At 47.2% G+C, this 14033-nt stretch overlaps 1 protein-coding gene across 1 annotated transcript in view; it reads left to right on the forward strand.

Moving 5' to 3' along the window:
* Positions 1-4362: 4362 nt before the first annotated feature.
* Positions 4363-14033, forward strand: part of DGCR8 (DGCR8 microprocessor complex subunit) — a 64241-nt gene continuing 54570 nt past the window's right edge. The window contains exons 1-4 of the mRNA XM_073675769.1: positions 4363-4500; positions 7198-8193; positions 8495-8654; positions 9306-9448. Of these exons, the coding sequence (XP_073531870.1) occupies positions 7462-8193; positions 8495-8654; positions 9306-9448 (1035 nt within the window). The 5' untranslated portion in view covers positions 4363-4500; positions 7198-7461. The remainder of the gene's footprint in view (positions 4501-7197; positions 8194-8494; positions 8655-9305; positions 9449-14033) is intronic.

Below are 14033 nucleotides of genomic sequence, written 5' to 3' on the forward strand. Positions count from 1 at the left end.
ACGCCAGATGACCTGGCCTCCAAAGTCACCAGACCTGAACTCAATTGAGATGGTGTGGGGTGAGCTGGACCGCAGAGTGAAGGCAAAAGGGCCAACAAGTGCTAATCATCTCTGGGAACTCCTTCAAAATTGTTGGAAGATCATTTCCGGTGACAACCTCTTGAAGCTCATCAAGAGTATGCAAAGCAGTCATCAAAGCAAAAGGTGGCTCCTTTGAAGAACCTGGAATATAAGACATATTTTCAGTTATTTCACACTTTTTTGTTAAACCAGGGATTGAAGCTTGAAGAGGACAATTTGCATATTCCAGGTGCCTTCTGGGAAAAGCGAAGAGTCTCCGTCAGCTAGAAGATCGTTGGGCACAGCCGGGATCAGCTGCTTGGAAAGCATCGCCGAACCAGGGATTGAAGCTTGAAGAGGACAATTTGCATATTCCAGTTGCCTTCTGGGAAAAGCGAATAGTCTCCGTCAGCTAGAAGATCGTTGGGCACAGCCGGGATCAGCTGCTTGGAAAGCATCGCCGAACCAGGGATTGAAGCTTGAAGAGGACAATTTGCATATTCCAGGTGCCTTCTGGGAAAAGCGAAGAGTCTCCTTCAGCTAGAAGATCGTTGGGCACAGCCGGGATCAGCTGCTTGGGTAAGAGTCTCTTGGCTGGCAGGCAGGCGGTCACGGCAAGTGACGGCTGAGCGGGTAAGAGTCTCTTGGCTGGCAGGCAGGCGGTCACGGCAAGTGACGGCTGAGCGGGTAAGAGTCTCTTGGCTGGCAGGCAGGCGGTCACGGCAAGGGACAGCAGAGCGGGTAAGAGTCTCTTGGCTGGCAGGCAGGCGGTCACGGCAAGTGACGGCTGAGAGGGTAAGAGTCTCTTGGCTGGCAGGCAGGCGGTCACGGCAAGTGACGGCTGAGCGGGTAAGAGTCTCTTGGCTGGCAGGCAGGTGGTCACGGCAAGTGACGGCGGAGCCTCCAGGTAGGCCAGCAGGCGGGTAGCAGGTGAGCGCTCCCAGGTGAGCGGGCTAGCAGGTACGGCAGGTAGCAGGCAGGTAACTGGCAGGTGCTTCCTGGTCCGCAGGTGGACTTGCCCATAGACAGACTGGCGGATGCAGGAGACAGACTGTCAGGCTGAAGAGAAGACAAGCAGGCAAACAGGACTGGTAGTCAGGCTGGCAACGGGACCTGAGGGCTGAAGCAGAGGTGAGTATGCTTTGCAACAACTTTGCTCGGGCACCTCCATTTTGGAGGAGATGCCTTATATATGGGAAGTCCTCCGCCTATTGGCCGGGGACTCCTTAGGACGGCGCGCGTGGTCCCTTTAAGAGAGGGGGAGCGCGTGCGCCCTAAGCACAGTGCCCGGGAAGGAGCGCGCGCCGGCAGCAGCGAGGGAAGAAGCGCTGGAGGACGCAGTGCGCTGCACAAGAAGGTGAGAGGGACGGCGTCTCTGCCTAACAGGAGGCAGAGACGCCGATGCAACACTCATAAATTAACACTGGTAAGTAAGAATTGTAAAAATCGGCCTGGTCATTAACGTGCAAACAACCTTCGGGGGTAAAGGGGATAAATGAACAATTCCCTTTTTCTTCTGACGTGGTCTACCCTCGAATCGAACCCTCAACATGTACCACTTCAGACAGCAGCTAAATGTCACGCAAGGTGTGGTAAAGACTTAGTGCAACACAAAGGGAAGAGGGAAAGGGAGCCCAGACTCTAGGAAAAGGGGGGGGGGGGAGTGGAGACCTCCTAGGTTGATCTGGCATTACCCTGTCTCCCTTAACGTCCCTGTACTGGCTCTTCACCAATTGCCGCACTCGTACCTCGCCCTGTCTTTCCCTGGCGTTTGGCTCAGGCTAGGGAAGGGAAGAGATGAGCACTAGTCAATCTCCACTAAACACTACAGACAACAAGGAAGGACAAACAGGGGGAAATAGCTTAGCTTTAAACAACTCCAGACAAATGTGCATGCGTCCTCAATCTCCAGAGAGGACAAAGTACTGCTCTTGCTAAAGCCTTCACAGGTAGTAATGAATATCGCTGGCACCTCCCTCTAGAACACACCAGGTATTTATACACCCAGGCCAGGGAGTTAATTAACCAGAGGGAGGTAGCCGCTGGGTCCTAGAGACAGCCTCTAAGATGTCTGTAATGCTAAACGTAGAGATCTCCTGCAACCAAATGCAGGGCGACTGTCTGTCACTTCTGACACACCCGTGACACTAAAGCTATGAATTACAGCCACCAGAGGGAGGATGTTTTATGCTTAAGCAGCATTGCAGGCTCTGAACCTACAGGAACATTATACTGATACAAAGAGATACATCTGTACATAGCAGTGTATTTCTATGTCCCTGTATTCTAGAGGGAGAATAAAAGTATCTTTTTCATTCTTCATATAAGATTACTAAAAAATAATGAAGAACAATTATAAAAATTTAATTTTCTCTACTCGAGACCTGGTCTTCCAGAGAATCAAACTCACAAACCTGTATCGTTGCAGGCAGCAGCTAAAGCTATGAGCCACACCATGCACTAACAGGTATGGGAGGATTTTGTACACTTGAAGCTGCATTGCAGGCTGCAAACCCACAGGCAGATCATAGTAATACATAGAGGTACAGTGTATTTCTATGTTCCTTATTCTAGAGACAAAATAAAATTCAGATTTTTTTCTTCCAATAAAATTACTAAAAAATAATGAAAAACAATTACAATAATGTCATGTTTAGTTCACTTTTCTTTTTAAATAATAAACATCATAAATCAGCAAATAATATGGACATATTTGGTGTCCCTGGAATCGCAAAGATTTGCACAACACAGCGATCTGGTTATTTATGGTGATCGGTAAAAGGCGTAAAAAAATGGTGCGATTGATTTATTTTCTCCATAAAACCCATAAGAAATGTATGGGTTTAATCGCACCATACAATGCAACAACAATCTTCTCTGATTATTGCGTGTTTGCTGCATTTCGTTTTCCCCCTTATTTGATGCGTTTTTGGTGCAGATGTGAAGCCGCGTATTTAATGCATTTTTAACACTACAGAAAAGTTTTAACTTAAAAATGAAACAGCGTTTTTTTTTTTTACATGCGTTTTTCAGGCCACACATAGAAGCTTCTAGAGAAAAAAAGCAAAAAAACCCGCATATTACATAACATCCACTTGGATATTTAGGACGTGTTCACATGTAGGGTAAATGCTGCATTTTTTCGCACAGAATTTCTGCGGCGTTTACCTGTCCAAGTGCATGTGATTTCATGAAAACTGCGCCCCTGTGGTCTAAAGACGCTGCTGAACTGTGCGGTTTTGGTGCTTTTTTTCTCTAGAGATTTCTATGTGGAGCCTAAGGCTATGTGCCCACGTTGCATTTATGCAGCAGAAAATTTCTGCTGCATAAATGCAAGTCCTCTCCCGGAAAAACGCATGCGGAATTCCGCACGCATTTATCGCGCATTTTTCGCGCGTTTATCACGCGTTTTCCACATGCGGAATTGCCTTGCGTTTTTTATGCATTGGACAAAGGCAATTCCGCTTGCGGAAACGCAAAATTAAATGACATGCTGCGGATTTTTGAACGCGGCATAAACGCTGCGGAAAAATCCGCAGCATGTGCATAGAACTTGTGGAATCCCATTGGGGACCATGGGGTGCGGATATACATGCGTTTTTCAAGCGTTTACGCTGCGGAAATTCCGCAGCATATACGCTTGAAAAATGCTACGTGGGCACACAGCCTAATTGACATGCTGCGGATTTTTGAACGCGGCCTAAACGCTGCGGAAAAATCCGCAGCATGTGCATAGAACTTGCGGAATCCCATTGGGGACCATGGGGTGCGGGTTACCAAGCGTTTTACAAGCGTTTACGCTGCGGAAATTCCGCATCAAAAACGCTTGAAAAACGCTACGTGGGCACGCAGCCTAAAAACACATGTAAAAACGCTTCTTTCTCTTCTGTGAAAGTTGGAGGTATGGTACCCTAACCTATTGCTGGGACTTGTTGTCCTTGTTTGCAGGGTGTGAGGCATGCGGGCTGTGACTAGACCTGGTGACAGCAGTCCTATCTGCCCCCTTCTCTATGCAGCCGGCTTCAGGGCCCTGTTACTATGGTTACTGGCCGGCCATTCCGTCTAACCCTTGTTACTACATGTACCAGGGAGGCGTGGCCGGAGAATTCACACTGGTAACACAGCGCAGCTCCATTGGTGGAGGTGAGCACAGCATCACTCTCCTGCACACATCCCTGTGTCTCCCTACTTCGTTTTCCAATTGGCTGACCACATCCAGACGTCCAGCCTTACACGCCACAGGATTGGAAGAATATTCCAAGGCGCAAATGACGTCAGCAGTCGCTATTGGCTGATGAGCTGCGCTAGCGGCCATTCCATCACCCTGATTGGTGGACTCATCGATGCAGTTGTCTGGAGCCGGCTGAACTGTGCAAGATGGCGACGGGTTTCTTTCAGGTCGAGGGATGGTGATAGCGGAGCGAAAGCCTCGCTCAGGGGGTGAGTAGTGTGGCCGGGCGAGGTCAGTGGCGGCTGTAGCGACGCTCCTCAGCTGATGAATTGTGGCTGGAGTTCGGTGACCGGAAGCCGCCATTCCGCAGCACTGAGGGCCTTCCCCTCACCTGTTATACAGCAGACCCCGCTGTGTGCAGCGCTGGTGGCAGTGACGGCTCTGCTCTCCCTGTATACGGCGATGATTAGATGACACGGAGCCGCTGCTGGAGGTCTATGGCTGCTGCCCGCATGGGATCCATTCTAACTAGTCCTGCAGATCCCAGCCCGCCCCCTGCAGCGCTCCCTGGTCGGCTCCTGCCCCCTGCAGCGCTCCCTGGTCGGCTCCTGCCCCCTGCAGCGCTCCCTGGTCGGCTCCTGCCCCCTGCAGCGCTCCCTGGTCGGCTCCTGCCCCCTGCAGCGCTCCCTGGTCTGCTCCTGCCCCCTGCAGCGCTCCCTGGTCTGCTCCTGCCCCCTGCAGCGCTCCCTGGTCTGCTCCTGCCCCCTGCAGCGCTCCCTGGTCTGCTCCTGCCCCCTGCAGCGCTCCCTGGTCTGCTCCTGCCCCCTGCAGCGCTCCCTGGTCTGCTCCTGCCCCCTGCAGCGCTCCCTGGTCTGCTCCTGCCCCCTGCAGCGCTCCCTGGTCTGCTCCTGCCCCCTGCAGCGCTCCCTGGTCTGCTCCTGCCCCCTGCAGCGCTCCCTGGTCTGCTCCTGCCCCCTGCAGCGCTCCCTGGTCTGCTCCTGCCCCCTGCAGCGCTCCCTGGTCTGCTCCTGCCCCCTGCAGCGCTCCCTGGTCTGCTCCTGCCCCCTGCAGCGCTCCCTGGTCTGCTCCTGCCCCCTGCAGCGCTCCCTGGTCGTCTCCTGCCCCCTGCAGCGCTCCCTGGTCGTCTCCTGCCCCCTGCAGCATCATCACGCTTGTCCTCACATGCCTTATGCCTACTGATCATATTCCATCACTACAGATGTGGACAGATACAAATTACATGGAAATTAATGGGAAAACATAGAGCAGAGAGTACAGTGTAAATTGTGATAACGGATTATTAATCCATGGGGGTTTTCATCAGCGAAGATATGAGTGATACTCTGTGTAGTGCGGGGTCTTCTGATTCCATAGTACGTGCTGATGGCAGCTGCTAGAACACGGATCAGTCAGCGCAGTTGCTGGCCGTGATCAATGCATACATTGTCCACCTCGCTGACCCCTTGTCAGGCTTTCATCAGCCCAGTCCCTGTGTTGTTGAAGCAAGCCTGACACTGGTCTTATTTCTTATTCCTGACCTAATCGCTCAGACTTGTACCATCTTCTCATTCACAAATGCTTTGATGCATGTCTATGGGAGGGTTGAAACAGATTTCAGCCTTTTTCATTAAAGCGAAGCTGTCAGGTCCCCCATTCTCTCCAACCCAGCAGCATTCACCTAAGTATTACTAAATTACCTGCCTAACCAGCCCTTTATAATGTTATTCACTTAAGTCCATGTTTAAAGAAAGTATTTATAATCTCCGTTTTACTTATGCTAATTAGACTAGTGGATGGGGCGTTAGTTTCACCAGACTAGTCGATTCTCTCTCCATGTTATCATAACCCGGTGGGCGTGATAACATGATTTGCAAGAGCCGGCGTTATCGACAGTTCCTTGCAAATCTCATGCATGTGCACGACTCTATTAGTCAGCGTCATTGAGGCTCTGAAACCGGGCGTACTCTTCCCGGCTTCAGAGGCACACTGCACCTGGCCGGATGTGCAGACGACAGCTCACATACATCTTCTGCACTTTCGGGCTTGCGCAGTGCGGCTCTAACACTCCGTCGACTAGTCAAAGGCCTAATCAGCATATGAAAAATGGAGCTTATAAATACTTTTTTTAAACATGGATTAAAGTGAATAACATAAAGTGCTGGTTAGACAGGGAATTTAGAAATACAAATTTGAATGCTGGAGGGCATGGGGGACCCGACAGGTCCCCTTTAACTAGTTCAAAACAGTGGTTCACCACCAGTGGCAGGCCATGAGACCACTATGGGACCCACCCTTGCGTGCCAAAAGATGCTCAGCCAATTCTAACCACATATACTGTATATGTATGGCAGAAGTCGGATTTGGATGAAGTGGGCCCACAACTTGGTGCCGGCTAGTTGACAGATAAGACAACTGCTGTAACTTCTGTGTTAAGACCTAGCTTTGTATGCAGCAGTTTAACTCCTTAGATGCTGTGATAAACAGCGACTGTGGCCTCTAAGTGGTTAAAGAGGGGAGGGGACTCTGACACCTCTTTTGGGCCTATGCAACAAGATCACAGAAAATCCATTGGTGGTTTAATAGCAGCATGGAGGGGAGGTGTAAGGATGGTTTTTTTTAATGTGGCTTCTCGTTTTCAATATATACCCCCCTGGTTCAAGTCTGGAAATGTTTTCCTGGTAACTGTCAAGCATAATTTTGCATATTTAACTAGGCGGTTTAGTCAGCAGAACTATAGCTGGAGTTTGTGCTTGTGAGGACATTGTGTTTTTGTAGTTTTTTTTTTTTTTCTTTTGTGGGGGTGTTTTATTGCATTTATTTTTACTACATACATTGATCAGATTTTCCCTGTAACTGGGGCTATCATATTATCCCTGGTTACAGGGACAAATGCAGCCTCCTTTTTTTGCTTTTGACGTTTGACAAATTTCTCTTTTTTTTTTTTTTCTCCCTGTCATGTTTTACAGGTAAAACAAAGCTTCAAGTCCCATCATGTCTTCTCAGTGATAACGCTTCTTAAGCTGAATACATTGTGATTTCCAGTAATAGAGACAGTATTTCTGAAGGCTGTCTACATTAATGAAAAGAGCAATGTAGTCAGCTTAACTGAATCTTCTGTGTGGCCAATTGAGATATGCTATATCCACTGTATTGGACATTCTCCTATAAGGACTAAGAATAGAAATTTACTGATTTGTGTAGTTTTTAGTTGTACTGATTTAGTATTGAATATGGATCAGTGTGAATATGTAGCCCCTCTCCCTGATGAACCTGGAAGCAAAGAAATGGAATTCATACCTGCTTGTCCCCCACCACTGCCGCCAAATGAAGAGCCTCCACCACCTCCCCTGCAAACGTCCAGTGACGCAGAGGTAATGGACGTTGGCTCTGGTGGTGATGGACAGTCACAAACCCCAGCTGGGGACATGCAGCTAAACTACGGAGCACAGCTACTCACAAAAGGGTCGTCTTCTTACAAGAGTCATCCGACAGTGATAGATGAGTTCCAAAGTGACCAAAGTCCCAGAACAGCTCGCCACGCACCAGCAGTTAGGAGATTTACTCCTGATCTTAAATTGCTTAAAGATGTTAAAATCAGTGTAAGTTTTACAGAGAGTTGTAAGAGCAAGGATAGAAAGGTTCTGTACACTGGAGCAGAGGCAGCCGATCAGACAGCTGTAGATAGCAATAACACTGTCAATGGAGAGTTGCATGTTTGTCCTTTTGCTGGTAGTAGCAATGATAAAATTGTCAATAATCATGAAATTGCAAATAAAAGAAATGAGGAGGCCGAACTTGATCAGGAAAAGAAAGTGGAATACGCCGTTCTCGATGACTTGGAGGATTTTTCTGAGAATGTGATGGATGTAGATGAGGACGGAGCAGAGTATGCAGAGTTTCTAACGGAGTCAATGCTTCAGAGAAATAAGATTGATGAAGAATCCCTGATCTATAATTATGAGGTATGTCTGCAGGTGCTAACACTACACCCATAACCTACTAATTCTAAGCATTTCATTTTTTCTTTGTCTTTATAATAAGCACTGCTTTGTCACACGCTTTCTAACCATGCCTTGGTCGGATCTGTTTACCGCGTATCGCTGACTACATATGAGTGTTGTGTCATCAGTGTTTTGTAGACATTCTTTGCCATCCTCTCTAGCTGCAGATTGGAGGTACATGTCTGTGCTCAGTGTAAAAGGGGAATTTTTTTGCCTCTCCCACATTCGGAAGAGGGGACGTACCTGATAGTTTGTTTTGCAGGATGATTTTGATAACGATGTGGATGCACTGCTGGAGGAGGGCCTACATACCTCAAAGAAAAGAAGGCTGGAAGAAAAGTATGAAGAAGAAAGTGACCACCATTCAGATGGCGAGACCAGTGTTCAGCCAATGATAACCAAAATAAAAACTGTTTTGAAAAGTAAGGAAAGCTTGTTCTTTGTGTACTGTGCACCAGTGCTACCCACTTATAGGTCATTATATGCATTTATAACAGGTTGCAGCATGGTGCCACAAAAGGTAGTGATCAGTAGATGGGGTGACTGAAGATTTGTTTGGGCCTGTCATTCAGTAAATGCTTTCTTGTGCATAGTAAGACTGATAATACACAACCATAATGGGTTCATCAGTCCGATAGTATGGCTAAGCACTCAAACTAACAGTACAATATTGATCTGTTATGTTAGTTAGGGCCATTAGACTCAAGTCTATCATATCTAAAAATATATGCATTTCTGCACATAGAGCACTTCCTCGATGACATCCAAGCTTTGCTCTCTGTAGCCCAGTGCAGAGAGGTAAAATGAGGACGTGTATATGCAAAATGAAATTTCATCCTTATTGCTGCCTCTGTGGTACCAGTTTGTTGGCGGTCGGACTTGAAGAGTAAGATCAATGCAGATGATTTATTTAGCTTTGAGAAATTAAATCTGTATTATATTTCAGGAAATTGGTACAACAAATTCTGCAGTTTGATTTTAACTTGGGCAATGAGTAGTTTACTGTAAAAATGATGCAATTATGTGCTGGGCAGGAACAGTAAAAATGATTTCTTTTAATCTCCGTTATAAAGGTCGTGGCCGCCCTCCTACGGAGCCCTTACCTGATGGATGGATCATGACATTCCATAACTCCGGCATACCTGTCTATTTGCACAGAGAAACAAGAGTAGTCACGTGGTCCAGGCCTTACTTTTTGGGAACTGGAAGCATAAGAGTATGTAGACCAAAAAAATGATTATCTGTGTTTCTTGCTTTATATGGCATCATAATTTGTTCATTGTTCTATTTTTTTTTATTTATTTTTTTTAACCACAGTCTTGTGATTTTTATTTTTTGCTTCCAAAATGTAGATTTTATTTTTGTAATTCTTTATTTTACTTTCCAATAATATAACAAAGTAATAAAGGAAGAGGGGCGGGGAGAGGGGGTTTTCAGATGTGGATTAGGGAAAAGAGGCAAAGGATCTGGAAAATTAGACAATTGCATGCAAGCCCGTCAACATCAATAAATTAACATGGTAATATTAAATGTAGAAAAGAGAGACAAAAGGGGGAAAAATGAACAGAGGGTAAGATAATGATTATGACTCCCACCCTGGCAGATCGGAGAAGTACTCAGCAGACCATAAGTGCCTTATATTCATCTTGGTATGTAAACTAGTAGTGATGGCTGCATATAGCGATTATGTTGGTGACTTGGGATGTTAGGTCTTTGATACAGCACAATTTCACAACCTTTTGAAATCAAACTAGAGATTTTCAAGGGAATCTGTCATGATGAGCATATATATTTTATAGAGGAGGAGCTGAGCAGATTTGAGATAGGTTTGAGGGTAAAGATTAAGTAAGACTCCTTTCTTATTCATTTAAGGCTATGTGCACACGATGCAGAATAGCTCCGGATTTTTCCTGAGCGTTTCTGCATCTCCCTGGCAGAAAAAACGCATGCGGATTGTACATGCGTTTTTCCTGCCAGTGACAAGCGGATGTGAAGCGTTCTTCACATGCATTTCCACATGCGGGTTGACAAGCACTCTCCAATCGATTTTAGCATCACTTGGAAAGTGCTTGTCAACTTGGTCACACTATATAAATCCATGCAAACGGCATGGATTTATATACTGTGACCTTAAAGAATGGTAAAAAATAAATCTATACTTACCTTCTGATGGCCCCCCCCCCCAGTCTTTATTCGCTCCGTCCTGGCTTGCCGGCAGCTCGCGGTACACTACACTGAAGGACCTGCCGTCACATGACTATGACGTTAGCGCAGGTCCTTCAGTCCACCGCGATCTGCTGTCAAGCGAAGACGGGGAGACCGGGAGCCATCAGAAGGTAAGTATAATATTTATTTTTTATTTTATTCTTTTTTTTTATGGGTTCTATGGTACCCGGGTCCGGAGGAGAGTCTCCTGTCCTCCACACCCGGGTACCATCTGCACATTGGAACACTTGGATTCTGCATGTACAGATCCAGTGATGCGGATTACATGCGTTCCAATGCAAGTCAATGGCTGCGAAAACGCAGCGCTTCCGCAAAATAACTGGTAGTGCTGCGTTTTTTTCCGCAATGATAACCCGCAGCGAAAATCTCCGCAGAATGTGCATGGCACATGCGGATTATCATTGGGGAACATGGCAGGCCTTCTACCATGCGTTTCTGCAGCGTTTTAGCCGCTGCGGAAACTTTTAAAAACGCATCGTGGGCACACAGCCTAAATCTTTGCTCATGTAGTTAAGAGGCCAAGAGGCCCGTTATTGAATTTTATTTCAATGTTGCGACGACCCAAAAAAAAAAAAAAAACGTAATTCTGGCATTTTAGAATTTTTTTTCTTGTTACGCCGTTTATCGATCCGATTAATTTTTCTTTTATATATTGATCGGGTGACTCTGATTGCGGTGAGACCAAATGTGTGGGGTTTTTTTTACTTTTTTTTTTTTTTATTTTTATTTTGAATGGGGCGAAAGGGGGGTGATTTTAAACTTTTTTAATTTTTTTTTTATATTTTTAAAAACATTTTTTTCTACTTTCTGCATGCTTCAATAGTCTCCATAGGAGACTAGAAGCTGCAGTTATCTGATCTTTTGTTACACAGAGGCGATGAGCAGATCGCCTCTGTGTAGCAGAAATTCTCACTTGCTATGAGCGCCGACCACTGGGTTGCGCTCATAGCAAGCGAGACATGACAACCACAGGGGTCTGCTGCAGACCCCGGGTTGTCATGCCCACGTATCGGTGACCCACGATCACGTGATGGGGTTACCAATGGGCGTGGCTAATGCTGCGCTTCCGGTACAGCGCTGTTAAATGCCGGTGTCCAAGATTGAAAGCGGCATTTAACTGGCTAACAGCCGCGGGTGGATCATTGTTCCACCCGCGGCTGTTGCGAGCACATGTCAGCTGTAAGAATCAGCTGACATGTGCCCGGTTCAGTGCGGGCTCGGTGCCGGAGCCCCTGCTGAACCGGGGGTGATGGCCTGGGGCGTACTAATACGCCCTAGGCCATTAAGGGGTTAAACTTTTTTTTTTTTTTTTTTAAATATTTTTGAAAACCTTTTTTTTTTACACTTTCTACTTCCTTCTATAGTCTCCATAGGACTAGAGACTAGAAGCAACAGCTGTCCGATCGCCTCTGCTACATCGAGGCGATGAGCAGATTGCCTCTATGTAGTAGAAATGCTCACTTGCTATGAACGCCAGCCACTGGGGTCTGCTGCAGACCCCGGGTTGTCATGCCAACCCATCGGTGACCCGCGATCCCGTGACTGCGTCACCGATGGGAGGGGCCTAGGACGCGCTTCCTGGAAGCGCGAGTTAAATGCTGCTGTCAAAGATTGACAGCGGCATTTAACTGGTTAACAGCTGCGGGTGGCTCGCGATTCCACCCGCGTCTGTTGCGGGTACATGTCAGCTGTATAAATCAGCTGACATGTGCCCGGTCCAGTGCGGGCTCAGTGCCGTAGCCCTCGCTGAACCGACCTTTCCGACGAGGTGCATACTATTACTGACCACGTCGGAAAGGGGTTAATCTGGATAACTGACTCAGACAGACCTGACGCCCTCAAAATCGCGGCGTTCAACAGCCACGCCATTAAATTGAGCGACTGTAGATTCGAATGGAGGAACGGACCCTGTGAAAGAAGGTCCGGAAGAGTCCATGGGACATCCACCAGGAGATTGATAACTTCCGAATACCCAGCACCTTGCCACAAACTTTGGCACCTTTTTGGTTTAGTCTGGATGCCAATAGATCGACATCTGGTGTAGCCCACCACTGACAAATCTCCCTGAACACCTCCAAGTGAAGAGCCCATTCTCCTTTTGGTAGCTGTTGGAGACTTAAAACGTCTGCCTCCCAGTTGTCTACCTCTGGTATATGAACTGCTGAGATTAGAGGAACCCTGTCCTCCGCCCATTCCAAAATTCCTGCAACCTTCGCCATGGTGGATGGGCTTCGTGTGCCCCCTGGCGATTGATATAGGCTACAGCCATGGCGTTGTCTTTTAAAAAAGACATCGACAAACTGGAGCAAGTTCAGAGAAGAGCGACCAGAATGGTGACCGGTCTGCAAACCATGTCCTATGAGGAACAGTTACAGGATTTGGGAATGTTTAGCTTGCAAAAAAGACTGAGAGGAGACTTAATAGCTGTCTACAAATATCTCAAGGGCTGTCACATTGTAGAAGGATCATCTTTATTCTCATTTGCACAAGGAAAGACTAGAAGCAATGGGATGAAACTGAATGGGAGGAGACACAGATTAGATATTAGAAAAAACTTTTTGACAGGGTGATCAATGAGTGGAACAGGCTGCCACGAGAGGTGGTGAGTTCCCCTTCAATGGACGTCTTCAAAAAGAGGCTGGACAGATATCTGTCTGAGATGATTTAGTGAATCCTGCTTTGAACAGGGGGTTGGACCAGATGACCCAGGAGGTCCCCTCCAACTCTACCATTCTATGATTCTATGAATCCTGATTGGCAACACTCCGACTAAGTGCTGCTAAGGTAAAAGAGCCAGACTGACAGCTGTGAGCGCCAGCATGTTGATTGGGAGAAGTTTTCTCCTGTCTGCTCGAGATCCCTTGGACTGTCAAGTGACTGAAGATTGCTCCCCAGCTGGAAAGGCTGGCATCTGTAGTGAGCACCTGCCACTGAATGGGACGGAAAGAGCGACCCTGAGTTAAAGAGTGGCGTTCACCACCACCTGAGAGACTTACAACAGCAAAGGGGGAGACGAATAGACCGAACCAGGGACTGTATTGACCTGTCCCAAGAGGCTAGTAGTAGAGTTTTCTGTAGAGGCCTTGACTGAAATTGAGCAAACGGCACTGCCTTGAACGTTGCCACGTTTCCTAGGATTCTCATGCAAAATCGAAGGGAATGCTTGCCCGGACGCTTTAAAGTTTTGATGGAAGACTGAAGAGTTAACCTCTCCTCCTCTGGAAGGAATACTGATAGTGATGAGCGAGCAAGCGTGCTCGTTTAATCCTTTCACCGATCATGCTTTGGTGTTTACCGAATAGCTTTGGCGTACTCGTATAGTGTTCGAGTCCCTGCGTCTGCATGATTTACAGCTGTAAGACACGTGAGGATTCCCTAACAAACCAGTAATCCCTGCATGTGTTCAGGCTGTCTTACAGCTGTAAATCATGCAGAGGCAGGGACTCGAACATAATATACAAGCACGCCGAAGCTACTTTGTAAGCACCCGAGCATGCTCGGTGAAATGGTTAAACAAGCACGCTCGCTCATCAATAAATACTGATGCTTGAACAGTATCGAACACCATTCCCAGA

Source organism: Phyllobates terribilis, unplaced genomic scaffold, assembly GCF_046119375.1.
Source record: "Phyllobates terribilis strain yellow unplaced genomic scaffold, ASM4611937v1 Scaffold_1__5_contigs__length_1240528914, whole genome shotgun sequence".
In the NCBI taxonomy this organism is placed as follows: Eukaryota; Metazoa; Chordata; class Amphibia; order Anura; family Dendrobatidae; genus Phyllobates; species Phyllobates terribilis.